At 55.0% G+C, this 19137-nt stretch overlaps 1 protein-coding gene across 1 annotated transcript in view; it reads left to right on the top strand.

Moving 5' to 3' along the window:
- Window positions 1-19137, top strand: part of LOC125456016 (guanine nucleotide exchange factor VAV3) — a 196626-nt gene that overhangs the window by 127911 nt on the left and 49578 nt on the right. Inside the window, exons 17-18 of the mRNA XM_059648207.1 lie at window positions 15987-16084; window positions 17823-17845. Coding sequence (XP_059504190.1) covers window positions 15987-16084; window positions 17823-17845 — 121 coding nt within the window. The remainder of the gene's footprint in view (window positions 1-15986; window positions 16085-17822; window positions 17846-19137) is intronic.

The following is a 19137-nucleotide window of genomic DNA, read 5'->3' as shown; positions in this document are numbered from 1 at the left end:
AGGGGGTCACTGTGTGAGAGAGGGTCACTGTGAGAGAGAGGGGGTCACTGTGAGAGAGGGGTTCACTGTGAGAGAGGGTAACTGTGAGAGAGGGTCACTGTGAGAGAGGGTAACTGTGAGAGAGGGTCACTGTGAGAGAGGGTCACTGTGAGAGAGGGTAACTGTGAGAGAGGGTCACTGTGAGAGAGGGTCACTGTGAGAGAGGGTCACTGTGTGAGAGGGGGTCACTGTGTGAGAGAGGGTCACTGTGAGAGAGAGGGTCACTGTGAGAGAGGGTCACTGTGAGAGAGGGGGTCACTGTGAGAGAGAGGGGGTCACTGTGAGAGAGGGTCACTGTGGGAGAGAGGGTCACTGTGAGAGAGAGGGTCACTGTGAGAGAGGGGGTCACTGTGTGAGAGAGGGTCACTGTGAGAGAGGGTCACTGTGAGAGAGGGGGTCACTGTGTGAGAGAGGGTCACTGTGAGAGAGGGGGTCACTGTGTGAGAGAGGGTCACTGTGAGAGAGGGTCACTGTGAGAGAGGGTCACTGTGAGAGAGGGGGTCACTGTGAGAGAGGGAGTGACTGTGTGAGAGGGGGTCACTGTGTGAGAGGGGGTCACTGTGTGAGAGAGGGTCACTGTGAAAGAGGGGGTCACTGTGAGAGAGAGGGTCACTGTGGGAGAGGGTCACTGTGAGAGAGGGTCACTGTGAGAGAGAGGGTCACTGTGAGAGAGGGTCACTGTGAGAGAGACGGTCACTGTGAGAGAGACGGTCACGGTGAGAGAGAGGGTCACTGTGGGAGAGGGGGTCACTGTGAGAGGGTGTCACTGTGAGAGAGGGTCAGTGTGAGAGAGAGGGTCACTGTGAGAGAGAGGGTCACTGTGAGAGAGAGTTACTGTGAGAGAGAGGGTCACTGTGAGAGAGAGGGTCACTGTGAGAGAGAGTTACTGTGAGAGAGAGGTTTCTCGGTGAGAGAGAGGATCACTGTGAGAGAGGGTCACAGTGAGAGAGAGGGGTCTCGGTGAGAGAGGGGTCTCGGTGAGAGAGACGGTAACTGTGAGAGAGGGTCACTGTCAGAGAGAGGGTCACTGTGAGAGAGAGACAGTCACTGTGGGAGAGGGGGTCACTGTGGGAGAGGGTCACTGTGAGAGAAGGTCACTGTGAGAGAGGGGTCTCAGTGAGAGAGAGGGTCACTGTGAGAGACAGGGTCACTGTGAGAGAGAGGGTCACTGTGTGAGAGAGGGGGTCACTGTGAGAGAGGGGGTCACTGTGTGAGAGAGGGTCACTGTGGGAGAGGGTGTCACTGTGGGAGAGGGGGTCACTGTGAGAGAGGGGGTCACTGTGAGAGACAGGGTCACTGTGTGAGAGAGGGTCACTGTGAGAGAGAGGGTCACTGTGTGAGAGAGGGGTCTCGGTGAGAGAGAGGGTCACTGTGTGAGGAAGGTTCACTGTGGGAGAGAGGGTCACTGTGAGAGAGAGGGTCACTGTGAGAGAGAGGGTCTCTGTGAGAGGCGTCTCGGTGAGAGAGAGGGTCACTGTGAGAGACTGCGAGAGAGAGGGTTACTGTGAGAGAGAGCGTCACTGTGTGAGAGAGGGGGTCACTGTGAGAGAGGGTCACTGTGAGAGAGGGTCACTGTGAGAGAGGGGGTCACTGTGAGAGAGGGTCACTGTGAGAGAGGGGGTCACTGTGAGAGAGGGGGTCACTGTGTGAGAGAGGGTCACTGTGAGAGAGAGGGGGTCACTGTGAGAGAGGGGGTCACTGTGTGAGAGAGGGTCACTGTGAGAGAGAGGGGGTCACTGTGAGAGAGGGGTTCACTGTGAGAGAGGGTAACTGTGAGAGAGGGTCACTGTGAGAGAGGGTAACTGTGAGAGAGGGTAACTGTGAGAGAGGGTCACTGTGAGAGAGGGTCATTGTGAGAGAGGGGGTCACTGTGAGAGAGGGAGTCACTGTGTGAGAGGGGGTCACTGTGTGAGAGGGGGTCACTGTGTGAGAGAGGGTCACTGTGAGAGAGAGGGTCACTGTGGGAGAGGGTCACTGTGAGAGAGGGTCACTGTGAGACAGAGGGTCACTGTGAGAGAGGGTCACTGTGAGAGAGACGGTCACTGTGAGAGAGACGGTCACGGTGAGAGAGAGGGTCACTGTGGGAGAGGGGGTCACTGTGAGAGGGTGTCACTGTGAGAGAGGGTCAGTGTGAGAGAGAGGGTCACTGTGAGAGAGAGGGTCACTGTGAGAGAGAGTTACTGTGAGAGAGGGGGTCACTGTGAGAGAGGGTCACTGTGAGAGAGGGGGTCACTGTGAGAGAGGGGGTCACTGTGTGAGAGAGGGTCACTGTGAGAGAGAGGGGGTCACTGTGAGAGAGGGGGTCACTGTGTGAGAGAGGGTCACTGTGAGAGAGAGGGGGTCACTGTGAGAGAGGGGTTCACTGTGAGAGAGGGTAACTGTGAGAGAGGGTCACTGTGAGAGAGGGTAACTGTGAGAGAGGGTAACTGTGAGAGAGGGTCACTGTGAGAGAGGGTCATTGTGAGAGAGGGGGTCACTGTGAGAGAGGGAGTCACTGTGTGAGAGGGGGTCACTGTGTGAGAGGGGGTCACTGTGTGAGAGAGGGTCACTGTGAGAGAGAGGGTCACTGTGGGAGAGGGTCACTGTGAGAGAGGGTCACTGTGAGACAGAGGGTCACTGTGAGAGAGGGTCACTGTGAGAGAGACGGTCACTGTGAGAGAGACGGTCACGGTGAGAGAGAGGGTCACTGTGGGAGAGGGGGTCACTGTGAGAGGGTGTCACTGTGAGAGAGGGTCAGTGTGAGAGAGAGGGTCACTGTGAGAGAGAGGGTCACTGTGAGAGAGAGTTACTGTGAGAGAGAGGGTCACTGTGAGAGAGAGGGTCACTGTGAGAGAGAGTTACTGTGAGAGAGAGGGTCACTGTGAGAGAGAGTTACTGTGAGAGAGAGGGTCACTGTGAGAGAGAGGGTCACTGTGAGAGAGAGTGACTGTGAGAGAGAGGTTTCTCGGTGAGAGAGAGGATCACTGTGAGAGAGGGTCACAGTGAGAGAGAGGGGTCTCGGTGAGAGAGGGGTCTCGGTGAGAGAGAGGGTAACTGTGAGAGAGGGTCACTGTCAGAGAGAGGGTCACTGTGAGAGAGAGACAATCACTGTGGGAGAGGGGGTCACTGTGGGAGAGGGTCACTGTGAGAGAAGGTCACTGTGAGAGAGGGGTCTCAGTGAGAGAGAGGGTCACTGTGAGAGACAGGGTCACTGTGAGAGACAGGGTCACTGTGAGAGACAGGGTCACTGTGTGAGAGAGGGTCACTGTGAGAGAGAGGGTCACTGTGTGAGAGAGGGGTCTCGGTGAGAGAGAGGGTCACTGTGTGAGGAAGGTTCACTGTGGGAGAGAGGGTCACTGTGAGAGAGAGGGTCACTGTGAGAGAGAGGGTCTCTGTGAGAGGCGTCTCGGTGAGAGAGAGGGTCACTGTGAGAGACTGCGAGAGAGAGGGTTACTGTGAGAGAGAGCGTCACTGTGTGAGAGAGGGGGTCACTGTGAGAGAGGGTCACTGTGAGAGAGGGTCACTGTGAGAGAGGGGGTCACTGTGAGAGAGGGTCACTGTGAGAGAGGGGGTCACTGTGAGAGAGGGGGTCACTGTGTGAGAGAGGGTCACTGTGAGAGAGAGGGGGTCACTGTGAGAGAGGGGGTCACTGTGTGAGAGAGGGTCACTGTGAGAGAGAGGGGTTCACTGTGAGAGAGGGTAACTGTGAGAGAGGGTCACTGTGAGAGAGGGTAACTGTGAGAGAGGGTAACTGTGAGAGAGGGTCACTGTGAGAGAGGGTCACTGTGAGAGAGGGTAACTGTGAGAGAGGGTCACTGTGAGAGAGGGTAACTGTGAGACAGGGTCACTGTGAGAGAGGGTCACTGTGAGAGAGGGTCACTGTGAGAGAGGGTCACTGTGAGAGAGGGTAATTGTGAGAGAGGGTCACTGTGAGAGAGGGTCACTGTGAGAGAGGGTCACTGTGTGAGAGGGGGTCACTGTGTGAGAGAGGGTCACTGTGAGAGAGAGGGTCACTGTGAGAGAGGGTCACTGTGAGAGAGGGCCACTGTGAGAGAGGGTCACTGTGGGAGAGGGGGTCACTGTGAGAGAGGGTCACTGTGAGAGAGAGGGTCACTGTGAGAGAGGGTCACTGTGAGAGAGACGGTCACTGTGAGAGAGAGGGTCACGGTGAGAGAGAGGGTCACTGTGGGAGAGGGGGTCACTGTGAGAGGGGGTCACTGTGAGAGAGGGTCACTGTGTGAGAGAGGGGGTCACTGTGAGAGAGGGGGTCACTGTGAGAGAGAGGGTCACTGTGTGCGAGAGGGTCACTGTGAGAGAGAGGGTCACTGTGTGAGAGAGGGGGTCACTGTGAGAGAGGGGGTCACTGTGTGAGAGAGGGTCACTGTGGGAGAGGGTGTCACTGTGGGAGAGGGGGTCACTGTGAGAGAGGGGGTCACTGTGAGAGAGGGTCACTGTGGGAGAGGGTGTCACTGTGAGAGAGAGTCACTGTGAGAGAGGGTCACTGTGAGACAGGGTCACTGTGAGAGAGAGGGTCACTGTGATAGAGGGGGTCACTGCGAGAGAGAGGGTCACTGTGTGAGAGGGTGTCACTGTGGGAGAGGGGGTCACTGTGAGAGAGGGTGTCTCTGTGAGAGAGGGGGTCACTGTGAGAGAGGGTCACTGTGAGAGAGGGGGTCACTGTGAGAGAGGGGGTCACTGTGTGAGAGAGGGTCACTGTGGGAGAGGGTGTCACTGTGGGAGAGGGGGTCACTGTGAGAGAGGGGGTCACTGTGAGAGAGGGTCACTGTGGGAGAGGGGGTCACTGTGAGAGAGGGTCACTGTGAGAGAGAGGGTCACTGTGAGAGAGAGGGTCACTGTGTGAGAGAGGGGTCTCGGTGAGAGAGGGGTCACTGTGAGAGAGGGTCACTGTGTGTGAGAGGGGTCTCGGTGAGAGAGGGGGTCACTGTGAGAGAGAGGGTCACTGTGAGAGAGAGGATTACTGTGAGAGAGAGTTACTGTGAGAGAGAGGGTCACTGTGAGAGAGAGGGTCACTGTGAGAGAGGGTGTCACTGTGGGAGAGGGGGTCACTGTGAGAGAGGGGGTCACTGTGTGAGAGGGGGTCACTGTGTGAGAGGGGGTCACTGTGAGAGAGGGTCACTGTGAGAGAAAGGGTCACTGTGAGAGAGGGTAACTGTGAGAGAGGGTCACTGTGAGAGAGGGTCACTGTGAGAGAGGGTCACTGTGTGAGAGGGGGTCACTGTGTGAGAGAGGGTCACTGTGTGAGAGAGGGTCACTGTGAGTGAGGGTCACTGTGAGAGAGGGTCACTGTGGGAGAGGGGGTCACTGTGAGAGAGGGTCACTGTGAGAGAGGGTCACTGTGAGAGAGACGGCCACTGTGAGAGAGGGTCACTGTGAGAGAGACGGTCACTGTGAGAGAGGGGGTCACTGTGTGAGAGGGGGTCACTGTGTGAGAGAGGGTCACTGTGAGAGAGAGGGTCACTGTGGGAGAGGGTCACTGTGAGAGAGAGGGTCACTGTGGGAGAGGGTCACTGTGAGAGAGGGTCACTGTGAGAGAGGGTCACTGTGTGAGAGAGGGGGTCACTGTGAGAGAGGGTCACTGTGAGAGAGAGGGTCACTGTGAGAGAGAGGGTCACTGTGTGAGAGAGGGGTCTCGGTGAGAGAGGGGGTCACTGTGAGAGAGGGTCACTGTGTGAGAGAGGGGTCTCGGTGAGAGAGGGGTCTCGGTGAGAGAGAGGGTAACTGTGAGAGAGGGTCACTGTGAGAGAGAGACAGTCACTGTTGGAGAGGGGGTCACTGTGGGAGAGGGTCACTGTGAGAGAAGGTCACTGTGAGAGAGGGGTCTCAGTGAGAGAGAGGGTCACTGTGAGAGACAGGGTCACTGTGAGAGAGGGGGTCACTGTGAGAGACAGGGTCACTGTGTGAGAGAGGGTCACTGTGAGAGAGAGGGTCACTGTGTGTGAGAGGGGTCTCGGTGAGAGAGAGGGTCACTGTGAGAGGAAGGTTCACTGTGGGAGAGAGGGTCACTGTGAGAGAGAGGGTCACTGTGAGAGAGAGGGTCTCTGTGAGAGGCGTCTCGGTGAGAGAGAGGGTCACTGTGAGAGACTGCGAGAGAGAGGGTTACTGCGAGAGAGAGCGTCACTGTGTGAGAGAGGGGGTCACTGTGAGAGAGGGTCACTGTGAGAGAGGGTCACTGTGAGAGAGGGGGTCACTGTGAGAGAGGGGGTCACTGTGTGAGAGAGGGTCACTGTGAGAGAGGGGGGGTCACTGTGAGAGAGGGGGTCACTGTGTGAGAGAGGGTCACTGTGAGAGAGAGGGGGTCACTGTGAGAGAGGGGTTCACTGTGAGAGAGGGTAACTGTGAGAGAGGGTCACTGTGAGAGAGGGTAACTGTGAGAGAGGGTCACTGTGAGAGAGGGTCACTGTGAGAGAGGGTAACTGTGAGAGAGGGTCACTGTGAGAGAGGGTCACTGTGAGAGAGGGTCACTGTGTGAGAGGGGGTCACTGTGTGAGAGAGGGTCACTGTGAGAGAGAGGGTCACTGTGAGAGAGGGTCACTGTGAGAGAGGGTCACTGTGAGAGAGGGTCACTGTGAGAGAGGGTCACTGTGAGAGAGACGGTCACTGTGAGAGAGGGTCACTGTGAGAGAGACGGTCACTGTGAGAGAGGGGGTCACTGTGAGAGAGGGGGTCACTGTGTGAGAGGGGGTCACTGTGTGAGAGAGGGTCACTGTGAGAGAGAGGGTCACTGTGGGAGAGGGTCACTGTGAGAGAGAGGGTCACTGTGGGAGAGGGTCACTGTGAGAGAGGGGGTCACTGTGGGAGAGGGTCACTGTGAGAGAGGGTCACTGTGAGAGAGAGGGTCACTGTGGGAGAGGGTCACTGTGAGAGAGAGGGTCACTGTGAGAGAGGGTCACTGTGAGAGAGACGGTCACTGTGAGAGAGAGGGTCACTGTGAGAGAGAGGGTCACTGTGGGAGAGGGGGTCACTGTGAGAGGGTGTCACAGTGAGAGAGGGTCACTGTGAGGGAGGGGGTCACTGTGAGAGAGGGGGTCACTGTGAGAGAGGGTCACTGTGAGAGAGTGGGTCACTGTGTGCGAGAGGGTCACTGTGAGAGAGAGGGGGTCACTGTGAGAGAGGGTCACTGTGTGAGAGAGGGGGTCACTGTGAGAGAGGGGGTCACTGTGAGAGAGTGGGTCACTGTGTGCGAGAGGGTCACTGTGAGAGAGAGGGTCACTGTGAGAGAGGGGGTCACTGTGAGAGAGAGGGTCACTGTGTGAGAGAGGGTCACTGTGGGAGAGGGTGTCACTGTGAGAGAGGGGGTCACTGTGAGAGAGAGGGTCACTGTGGGAGAGGGTGTCATTGTGAGAGAGAGTCACTGTGAGAGAGAGTCACTGTGAGAGTGGGTCACTGTGAGAGAGAGGGTCACTGTGAGAGAGGGGGTCACTGTGAGAGAGGGGGTCACTGTGTGAGAGAGGGTCACTGTGTGAGAGGGTGTCACTGTGGGAGAGGGTCACTGTGAGAGAGGGTGTCACTGTGGGAGAGGGGGTCACTGTGAGAGAGGGGGTCACTGTGAGAGAGGGGGTCACTGTGAGAGAGGGTCACTGTGAGAGAGAGGGTCACTGTGAGAGAGAGGGTCACTGTGTGAGAGAGGGGTCTCGGTGAGAGAGGGGGTCACTGTGAGAGAGGGTCACTGTGTGTGAGAGGGGTCTCGGTGAGAGAGGGGGTCACTGTGAGAGAGAGGGTCACTGTGAGAGAGAGGATTACTGTGAGAGAGAGTTACTGTGAGAGAGAGGGTCACTGTGAGAGAAAGGGTCACTGTGAGAGAGGGTAACTGTGAGAGAGGGTCACTGTGAGAGAGGGTCACTGTGAGAGAGGGTCACTGTGTGAGAGCGGGTCACTGTGTGAGAGAGGGTCACTGTGAGAGAGAGGGTCACTGTGAGAGAGAGGGTCACTGTGAGAGAGGGTCACTGTGAGAGAGGGTCACTGTGGGAGAGGGGGTCACTGTGAGAGAGGGGGTCACTGTGAGAGAGGGTCACTGTGAGAGAGACGGTCACTGTGAGAGAGGGTCACTGTGAGAGAGACGGTCACTGTGAGAGAGAGGGTCACTGTGTGAGAGGGGGTCACTGTGTGAGAGGGGGTCACTGTGTGAGAGAGGGTCACTGTGAGAGAGAGGGTCACTGTGGGAGAGGGTCACTGTGAGAGAGAGGGTCACTGTGGGAGAGGGTCACTGTGAGAGAGGGGGTCACTGTGGGAGAGGGTCACTGTGAGAGAGGGTCACTGTGAGAGAGAGGGTCACTGTGGGAGAGGGTCACTGTGAGAGAGGGGGTCACTGTGAGAGAGAGGGTCACTGTGAGAGAGGGTCACTGTGAGAGACGGTCACTGTGAGAGAGAGGGTCACTGTGAGAGAGAGGGTCACTGTGGGAGAGGGGGTCACTGTGAGAGGGTGTCACTGTGAGAGAGGGTCACTGTGAGGGAGGGGGTCACTGTGAGAGAGGGGGTCACTGTGAGAGAGGGGGTCACTGTGAGAGAGGGTCACTGTGTGAGAGAGGGGGTCACTGTGAGAGAGGGGGTCACTGTGTGAGAGTGGGTCACTGTGTGCGAGAGGGTCACTGTGAGAGAGAGGGTCACTGTGAGAGAGGGAGTCACTGTGAGAGAGAGGGTCACTGTGTGAGAGAGGGTCACTGTGGGAGAGGGTGTCACTGTGGGAGAGGGGGTCACTGTGAGAGAGGGGGTCACTGTGAGAGAGGGTCACTGTGGGAGAGGGTGTCACTGTGAGAGAGAGTCACTGTGAGAGAGAGTCACTGTGAGAGAGGGTCACTGTGAGAGAGAGGTTCACTGTGAGAGAGGGGGTCACTGTGAGAGAGGGGGTCACTGTGTGAGAGAGGGTCACTGTGTGAGAGGGTGTCACTGTGGGAGAGGGTCACTGTGAGAGAGGGTGTCACTGTGGGAGAGGGGGTCACTGTGAGAGAGGGGGTCACTGTGAGAGAGGGGGTCACTGTGAGAGAGGGTCACTGTGAGAGAGAGGGTCACTGTGTGGGAGAGGGGTCTCGGTGAGAGAGGGGGTCACTGTGAGAGAGGGTCACTGTGTGTGAGAGGGGTCTCGGTGAGAGAGGGGGTCACTGTGAGAGAGAGGGTCACTGTGAGAGAGAGGATTACTGTGAGAGAGAGTTACTGTGAGAGAGAGGGTCACTGTGAGAGAGAGGGTCACTGTGAGAGAGGGTGTCACTGTGGGAGAGGGGGTCACTGTGAGAGAGGGGGTCACTGTGTGAGAGGGGGTCACTGTGTGAGAGGGGGTCACTGTGAGAGAGGGTCACTGTGAGAGAAAGGGTCACTGTGAGAGAGAGGGTCACTGTGTGAGAGAGGGGTCTCGGTGAGAGAGGGGGTCACTGAGAGAGAGGGTCACTGTGTGAGAGAGGGGTCTCGGTGAGAGAGGGGGTCACTGTGAGAGAGGGGGTCACTGTGAGAGAGAGGGGGTCACTGTGAGAGAGGGGGTCACTGTGAGATAGAGGCGGTCACTGTGAGAGAGAGTGTCACTGTGAGAGAGGGGTCACTGTGAGAGAGAGTTACTGTGAGAGAGAGGGTCACTGTGAGAGAGAGGGTCACTGTGAGAGAGAGTGTCACTGTGAGAGAGAGTTACTGTGAGAGAGAGGGTCACTGTGAGAGAGAGGTTTCTCGGTGAGAGAGAGGATCACTGTGAGAGAGGGTCACAGTGAGAGAGAGGGGTCTCGGTGAGAGAGGGTTCTCGGTGAGAGAGAGGGTAACTGTGAGAGAGGGTCACTGTCAGAGAGAGGGTCACTGTGAGAGAGAGACAGTCACTGTGGGAGAGGGGGTCACTTTGGAAGAGGGTCACTGTGAGAGAAGGTCACTGTGAGAGAGGGGTCTCAGTGAGAGAGAGGGTCACTGTGAGAGACAGGGTCACTGTGAGAGACAGGGTCACTGTGTGAGAGAGGGTCACTGTGAGAGAGAGGGTCACCGTGTGAGAGAGGGGTCTCGGTGAGAGAGAGGGTCACTGTGAGAGGAAGGTTCACTGTGGGAGAGAGGGTCACTGTGAGAGAGTGGGTCACTGTGAGAGAGAGGGTCTCTGCGAGAGGGGTCTCGGTGAGAGAGAGGGTCACTGTGAGAGAGATGGTCTCTGTGGGAGAGAGGGTCACTGTGAGAGAGAGGGTCACTGTGAGAGAGAGGGTCTCTGTGAGAGGGGTCTCGGTGAGAGAGAGGGTCACTGTGGGAGAGAGGGTCACTGTGAGAGAGAGGGTCACTGTGAGAGACTGTGAGAGAGAGGCTCACTGTGAGAGAGAGGGTCACTGTGAGGGAGAGGGTCATTGTGAGAGAGGGTCACTGTGGGAGACTGTGAGAGGGAGGGTCTCTGAGAGAGGGAGGGTCACTGTGAGAGGGAGGGTCACCGTGAGAGGGAGGGTCACCGTGAGAGAGAGGGTCACTGTGAGAGAGAGGGTCACTGTGAGAGAGAGGGTCTCTGTGAGAGACTGTGAGAGAGAGGGTCACTGTGAGAGAGGGGGTCTCTGTGATAGACTGTGAGAGAGAGGGTCACTGTGAGAGAGAAGGTCTCTGTGATAGACTGTGAGAGAGAGGGTCACTGTGTGAGAGAGGGTCTCTGTGAGAGAGAGGGTCACTGTGAGAGAGGGGGTCTCTGTGAGAGAGGGTCACTGTGAGAGAGAGGGTCACTGTGTGAGAGAGGGTCACTGTGTGAGAGGGTGTTACTGTGGGAGAGGGCCACTGTGAGAGAGCGTGTCACTGTGGGAGAGGGGGTCACTGTGAGAGAGGGGGTCACTGTGAGAGAGGGGGTCACTGTGTGAGAGGGGGTCTCGATGAGAGAGGGGGTCACTGTGAAAGAGTGGGTCACTGTGAGAGAGGGTCACTGTGTGAGAGAGGGTCACTGTGTGAGAGGGGGTCACTGTGTGAGAGGGGGTCACTGTGAGAGAGGGTCACTGTGAGAGAAAGTCACTGTGAGAGAGAGGGTTACTGTGTGAGAGAGGGTCACTGTGAGAGAGAGGGTCACTGTGTGAGAGAGGGTCACTGTGTGAGAGGGGGTCACTGTGAGAGAGGGTCACTGTGAGAGAGGGGTTCACTGTGAGAGAGGGTCACTGTGAGAGAGGGTCACTGTGTGAGAGGGGTCACTGTGTGAGAGAGGGTCACTGTGTGAGAGGGGGTCACTGTTTGAGAGAGGGGTCTCGGTGAGAGAGGGGGTCACTGTGAGCGAGGGTCACTGTGTGAGAGAGGGGTCTCGGTGAGAGAGGGGGTCACTGTGAGAGAGAGGGGGTCTCTGTGAGAGAGAGGGTCACTGTGAGAGAGAGGGTCACTGTGAGAGAGAGTTACTGTGAGAGAGAGGGTCACTGTGAGAGGGTCACTGTGAGAGAGAGTTACTGTGAGAGAGAGGGTCACTGTGAGAGAGAGGGGTCTCGGTGAGAGAGAGGGTCACTGTGAGAGAGAGGGTCACTGTGAGAGAGAGTTACTGTGAGAGAGAGGGTCACTGTGAGAGAGGGTTACTGTGAGAGAGAGAGTCACTGTGAAAGAGGATCATTGTGAGAGAGAGGGTCTCTGTGAGAGAGAGGATCACTGTGAGAGAGGGTCACTGTGGGAGACTGTGAGAGAGAGGGCCACTGTGAGAGACTGAGACGAAGCTCACTGTGAGAGACAGTGTCACTGTGAGAGACTGTGAGAGAGGTCATTGTGAGAGAGAGGGTCTCTGTGAGAGACTCAGAGAGAAGCTCACTGTGAGGGAGAGGGTCATTGTGAGAGAGGGTCACTGTGGGAGACTGTGAGAGGGAGGGTCTCTGAGAGAGGGAGGGTCACTGTGAGAGGGAGGGTCACTGTGAGAGAGAGGGTCTCTGTGAGAGAGAGCGTCTCTGTGAGAGACTGTGAGAGAGAGGGTCTCTGTGGGAGACTGTGAGAGAGAGGGTCACTGTGAGAGAGAGGGTCTCTGTGAGAGACTGTGAGAGAGAGGGTCACTGTGAGAGACTGTGAGAGAGAGGGTCACTGTGAGAGAGAGGGTCTCTGTGATAGACTGTGAGAGAGAGGGTCACTGTGAGAGAGAGGGTCTCTGTGAGAGACTGTGAGAGAGAGGGTCACTGTGAGAGACTGTGAGAGAGAGGGTCACTTGCTGCTCTGCATGTCCAATATTGCTCAGGTGAGACTGCGAGAGCTGTTGTGTCTTTCTGCTTCACCTCTACCTTTACCTGGTTGAACTCAAACTAGAATCAGGTCAGAAAGCAGCCCTCGAACTGTGAACCCTGGAACCTGACAGGAAACACAGGAGTGGGCAGACTGCTCGGGGTCCAGGGAGCACAGGGACTTCAGGGAGTGTTCAGGGAGCAGGGGGAGTTTTGGTATTGAGGGGGCAGGGGAAGTTTGGGATGGAGGGAGTAGAAGGAGTTTTGGGTTTGAGGGACCAGGGAGAGTTTGGGATTGAGGGAGTGGGGGATGCTTGGAATTGAGGGAGCAGGGAGAGTTTTGGGATTGAGGGAGCAGGAGGAGTTTTGGGATTGAGGGAGCAGTGAGAGTTTGAGATTGAGGGAGTAGGGAGAGTTTGGGATTGAGGGAGTGGGAGATGTTTGGAATTGAGGGAGCAGGGAGAGTTTTGGGATTGAGGGAGCAGGAGGAGTTTTGGGATTGAGGGAGCAGTGAGAGTTTGAGATTGAGGGAGTAGGGAGAGTTTGGGATTGAGGGAGTGGGAGATGTTTGGAATTGAGGGAGCAGGAGGAGTTTGGGATTGAGGGGGCAAGGGCAGTTTGGGATGGAGGGAGCAGGGGGCAGTTTTGGGATTGAGGGAGCATGGAGAGTTTGGGATTGAGGGAGCAGGAGGAGTTTTGGGATTGAGGGAGCAGTGAGAGTTTGAGATTGAGGGAGTAGGGAGAGTTTGGGATTGAGGGAGTGGGAGATGTTTGGAATTGAGGGAGCAGGAGGAGTTTGGGATTGAGGGGGCAAGGGGAGTTTGGGATGGAGGGAGCAGGGGGCAGTTTTGGGATTGAGGGAGCATGGAGAGTTTGGGATTGAGGGAGCAGGAGGAGTTTTGGGATTGAGGGAGCAGTGAGAGTTTGAGATTGAGGGAGTAGGGAGAGTTTGGGATTGAGGGAGTGGGAGATGTTTGGAATTGAGGGAGCAGGAGGAGTTTGGGATTGAGGGAGCAAGGGGAGTTTGGGATGGAGGGAGCAGGGGGCAGTTTTGGGATTGAGGGAGCATGGAGAGTTTGGGATTGAGGGAGCAGGAGGAGTTTTGGGATTGAGGGAGCAGTGAGATTTTGAGATTGAGGGAGTAGGGAGAGTTTGGGATTGAGGGAGTGGGAGATGTTTGGAATTGAGGGAGCAGGGAGAGTTTTGGGATTGAGGGAGCAGGAGGAGTTTTGGGATTGAGGGAGCAGTGAGAGTTTGAGATTGAGGGAGTAGGGAGAGTTTGGGTTTGAGGGAGTGGGAGATGTTTGGAATTGAGGGAGCAGGATGAGTTTGGGATTGAGGGGGCAAGGGGAGTTTGGGATGGAGGGAGCAGGGGGCAGTTTTGGGATTGAGGGAGCATGGAGAGTTTGGGATTGAGGGAGCAGGAGTTGTTTGGAATTGAGGCAGCAGGGAGAGTTTTGGGATTGAGGGAGCAAGAGAAGTTTCGGGACTGAGGGAGCAAAGCGAGTTTTGGGATTTGGGGAATTTGGGAATGGCAGGGTTTTGAGTGTAGAGATGTGTCTCCCCGGGATGACTGGTGGATGGATGTGATCAGACATTAGTGAGAGAAAGAAGCAGAGACTGGGTTTAATAGAATGCCCAGCATCCAGACAGGACAATAGGAAAATTCTCCCAGAATGACATCCCCTTGGAATCCACTTTATTTCTTTAGTTTTCTCTACATCGAGATCAGGTACCAGCTGCTGCCTGTGTCCACCCACAGCATCTCTTTCCATTGAGCATGCGCTGTTCTCAAAGAATTCACATCGCCTCCTGCTGGTGAAACAAATCCTAAATATTACACTACAGGTTCACATTCCACCCCCAACCCACCGTCTGCACGACTGTCCCTCCCTGACATCCATCGTTCCACCGTGGGGGTAGATAGGCCGAGCAGCGCCTGGCTGGTCCCTCATGCTGCAATATGTTGGCTTTGCTGTGTGTTCCTGCTGCCCCAACACCTGTAACTTCATCATGGCCCCAACTGGCTTCGATCCTCTCTCTCCTCCTTCCAGCATCCCTCTGATGTGACCCTGACAAATATTCACCTGCTTTAGGATTCAGCAAAGTGATTCTTGATGCTTTTTGATGTCTTACTAAAGGTGCAGCTGTTGGGATTGTTTTCTGTAGGAGCACAGTTTACAATCAGAGATAAACATTGACTTCCCATTATCACTCTGGAAGAAGCTGCAGGTTTTATGGGTGGTACTGCCCCCTGCTGCTGAAGTGCGATACACCAGCCACACAGCTCCTTGTTGATCTTCACAGCGACGTTCCGGGGAACACTGGGAAAGGATCCCAGTCCAGGTTCTCCCACTGCCGCAATGCCCAGGGATATCCCTGTCCATTCACACTGGGCATATTTAATGGAAGGCTTTCCCATCTCAGGCTGCATGTTGACTCACACAGTTCACCCCAGCCCTGTCGGAAATTGTTTGCTCGAGGGCCTGTTCAATTGTCCCCATCTCCTCAGGCCTGAAGGTGTTGCAAATAACACTGATCGATGTGCCCAGACGGTCAACTCTGACCCGACAGCAACCAGACCACAGGCCACACCACTCTGTCAGAACACACTCCTCCAGACACACTCACTGATCGCCCCACTCCCTCTGCTCCTCATTCCTCCCTATCTCTGTGACCATCTTTGGCCCCCCATATCCCTCCCTATCTCTGTAACCCCCTCCAGCCCCTACACCCCCTCCCTATCTCTGTAACTTCCTCCAGCCCCTATACCCCTCCCTATCTCTGTAAACCCCTCCAGCCCCTACACCCCATCCCTATCTCTGTAAACTCCTCCAGCCCCTACACCCCCTCCCTATCTCTGTAACCCCCTCCAGCCCCTACACCCCTCCCTATCTCTGTAACCTCCTCCAGCCCCTACACACCTTCCCTATCTCTGTAACCCCCTCCAGCCCCTACACCCCTCCCTATCTCTGTAACCCCCTCCAGCCCCTACACCCCCTCCCTATCTCTGTAAACTCCTCCAGCCCCTACACCCCCTCCCTATCTCTGTAACCCCCTCCAGCCCCTACACCCCTCCCTATCTCTGTAACCTCCTCCAGCCCCCTCCACCCCCTCCCGCCCCTGCACCCCCTCCCGCCCCTACACCCCCTCCCTATCTCTGTAACCCCCTCCAGCCCCTACACCATTCCCTATCTCTGTCATCTCCTCCAGCACATATACCCCCTTCCTATCTCTGTAACCCCCTCCAGCCCCTACACCCCCTCCCTATCTCTGTAACACCCTCCAGCCCCTACACCCCCTCCCTATCTCTGTAACCCCCTCCAGCCCCTACACCCCCTCCCTATCTCTGTAACCCCCTCCAGCCCCTACACCCCCTCCAGCCCCTACACCCCCTCCCTATCTCTGTAACCTTCTCCAGTCCCTACACCCCCTCCCTATCTCTGTAACCTCCTCCAGTCCCTACACCCCTCCCTATCTCTGTAACTGCCTCCAGTTTCTGGAACCCGCTGAGATCTCAGAAGTGATCCAGTGCCATGATTTCTATCACCCAGTGACTGGTGTATGTGCCTTCAGCTCGCTGGGTGCCGAGGTTCTGCTATTGCCTCCCTCACCCTCAAACCCTCTCTGCGTTTCAAATGTTCCATGAAATTTCCCACTCTGACCAGGATTTTGGCCACTTGCCTGAATAAAGTCTTAATGGACTCAGTGTCAAATTTCTTCCAGAATGACCCCTGAGAAGCAGCTTGGCTGTGATTTTTGTTATGCCTGAGGCGCTATATCAATGCAGATTGGTGTTGTTGAGTTGCAGTGCTGATAGTAATGGTGAAAATGCTCTTCCGTCAGGGGGATATTTTATCAGGGTTACCTGTGTACAAAGTGTGGAGCTGGAGCACACAAGGAATGTTTGGGCAGAGTCGGGACGTGCAGTAAAGCAGCAGCAGGTAGGTCCAGAGGGAAGACCGGATCGGAATTTCATTGCGATGCTGAGGGAAGGGCACATTGAAAATCACACCTGACAGACCGTTCTCATGCTGTGTCTGAACATCACAGACAGTCTGTTCAGAGATATGATTGTGGACGTCAGGAGCAGGCGGGATTTGAACCCAGACTTGCTGGTACAGAGGTAGGGACACTACACAGCAGCACAGCCCTGTTACATTACAGGGAAATATGATTCTATCCATCCCCAAACTAATCCCACTGCCCCACTCTTCCCCCACAGCCCTGTATCCATCCCCAAACTAATCCCACTGCCCCACTCTTCCCCCATAGCCCTGTATCAATCCCCAAACTAATCCCACTGCCCCACTCTTCCCCCACAGCCCTGTATCAATCCCCAAACTAATCCCACTGCCCCACTCTTCCCCCACAGCCCTGTATCAATCCCCAAACTAATCCCACTGCCCCACTCTTCCCCCACAGCCCTGTATCAATCCCCAAACTAATCCCACTGCCCCACTCTTCCCCCATAGCCCTGTATCAATCCCCAAACTAATCCCACTGCCCCACTCTTCCCCCACAGCCCTGTATCCATCCCCAAACTAATCCCACTGCCCCACTCTTCCCCCATAGCCCTGTATCAATCCCCAAACTAATCCCACTGCCCCACTCTTCCCCCACAGCCCTGTATCAATCCCCAAACTAATCCCACTGCCCCGCTCTTCCCCCATAGCCCTGTATCAATCCCCAAACTAATCCCACTGCCTCACTCTTCCCCCACAGCCCTGTATCAATCCCCAAACTAATCCCACTGCCCCACTCTTCCCCCACAGCCCTGTATCAATCCCCAAACTAATCCCACTGCCCCACTCTTCCCCCACAGCCCTGTATCAATCCCCAAACTAATCCCACTGCCCCACTTTCTCCCCACAGCCCTGTATCCATCCCCAAACTAATCCCACTGCCCCACTCTTCCCCCACAGCCCTGTATCAATCCCCAAACTAATCCCACTGCCCCACTCTTCCCCCACAGCCCTGTATCAATCCCCAAACTAATCCCACTGTCCCACTTTCTCCCCACAGCCCTGTATCCATCCCCAAACTAATCCCACTGCCCCACTCTTCCCCCACAGCCCTGTATCAATCCCCAAACTAATCCCACTGCCCCACTCTTCCCCCATAGCCCTGTATCAATCCCCAAACTAATCCCACTGCCTCACTCTCCCCTCATAGCCCTGTATCAATCCCACAATTATCCCGTATCTGTTTACCTTCTCAGTTCCTGTGAATACTGTTCCTGCTTCCAGGGGTGGGGTCCTGCCTGCCCCAGTGTAGAGCTCTATCTGCTGCTGGGGACAGTCTGTCTGCCCCAGGGGAGGGTCTGGCCCAGAGAGGGGTTCATCTTCTCCCAGGTAGGGACCCTCCTGCCCCAGGGGTCAGTCTGCCTGAGGGCAGGGTCCATCTGCTGCAGGGTGAGCCTGGTCCAGGCAGGGATCTGTCTGATCCCTGTGGATGATCCGAGTTACTTCCTGCTACTTGAGCTGCGATGGGATAGTACTGGGGGAAGAGCCAATCAGGAGCAGATTGTGATGGATTGAGACAGTCTGGCTCATAGCTCTGTCTCCAGTCTCAGTCCCGGGATATGTTTCAGTAACAACCAGCTCTGGATTGTGTGACTGAGCAGGAGCAATCTGTCTGGGCTTGTGGATTTTACTAACTTAATGTTTAATTTAATTCCAGATTCTGGAAGAATGAATCAGGGGGTAAGTGTCGCAGCAAACATCTCTGTACCCTATGAGTGTGTGTGGGGCTATGGGGGTGGTGGCAGGGAGTTATGTGTGTGGGTGTGTGGGGGAGTGGGTAAGTGTGTTTGTGTGTGTATGCGCACATGTGAGTGTGTGTGTGTGTTTCTGTGTCTGTGTTTCGGTGTGTGTGTGTGTTTGAGTGTGTGTGTCTGTGTTTGTGTGTGTGAGTGAGTGTGTGTGTGTGTCTTTGTTTGAGTGTGTGTGTGTGTGTTTGTGTTTTGGTGTGTGTGTGTGTTTGTGTTTTGGTGTGTGTGTGTGTTTGTGTTTTGGTGTGTATGTTTATGTTTTGGTGTGTGTGTGTTTGTGTTTTGGTGTGTGTGTGTGTTTGTGTTTTGGTGTGTGTGTGTTTGTGTTTTGGTGTGTGTGTGTTTGTGTTTTGGTGTGTGTGTGTGTTTGTGTTTTGGTGTGTGTGTGTGTGTTTGTGTTTTTGTGTGTGTGTGTTTGTGTTTTGGTGTGTGTGTGTGTGTTTGTGTTTTGGTGTGTGTGTGTTTGTGTTTTGGTGTGTGTGTGTTTGTGTTTTGGTGTGTGTGTGTGTTTGTGTTTTGGTGTGTGTGTGTGTGTTTGTGTTTTTGTGTGTGTGTGTTTATGTTTTGGTGTGTGTGTGTGTTTGTGTTTTGGTGTGTGTGTTTGTGTTTTGGTGTGTGTGTGTTTGTGTTTTGGTGTGTGTATGTGTGTTTGTGTTTTTGTGTGTGTGTGTTTGTGTTTTGGTGTGTGTGTGTGTGTTTGTGTTTTGGGGTGTGTGTGTGTTTGTGTTTTTGTGTGTGTGTGTGTTTGTGTTTTGGTGTGTGTGTGTGTTTGTGTTTTTGTGTGTGTGTGTTTGTGTTTTGGTGTGTGTGTGTGTGTTTGTGTTTTGGTGTGTGTGTGTTTGTGTTTTGGTGTGTGTGTGTTTGTGTTTTTGTGTGTGTGTGTTTGTGTTTTGGTGTGTGTGTTTGTGTTTTGGTGTGTGTGTTTGTGTTTGTGTTTTTGTGTGTGTGTGTGTTTTGTGTTTTGGTGTGTGTGTTTGTGTTTTGGTGTGTGTGTTTGTGTTTGTGTTTTTGTGTGTGTGTGTGTTTTGTGTGTGTGTGTGTGTTTTGGTGTGTGTGTGTTTGTGTTTGTGTGTGTGTGTGTGTGTTTGTGTTTTGGTGTGTGTGTCTGTTTGTGTTTTGGTGTGTGTGTGTGTGTTTGTGTTTTGGTGTGTGTGTGTGTGTGCATGTTTTGGTGTGTGTGTGTGTTTTGGTTTGTGTGTGTTTGTGTTTTGATGTGTGTGTGCG

Source organism: Stegostoma tigrinum, chromosome 8 (genome assembly GCF_030684315.1).
Source record: "Stegostoma tigrinum isolate sSteTig4 chromosome 8, sSteTig4.hap1, whole genome shotgun sequence".
Lineage (NCBI taxonomy): Eukaryota > Metazoa > Chordata > Chondrichthyes > Orectolobiformes > Stegostomatidae > Stegostoma > Stegostoma tigrinum.
This window is presented reverse-complemented; position numbering and strand designations above follow the sequence as displayed.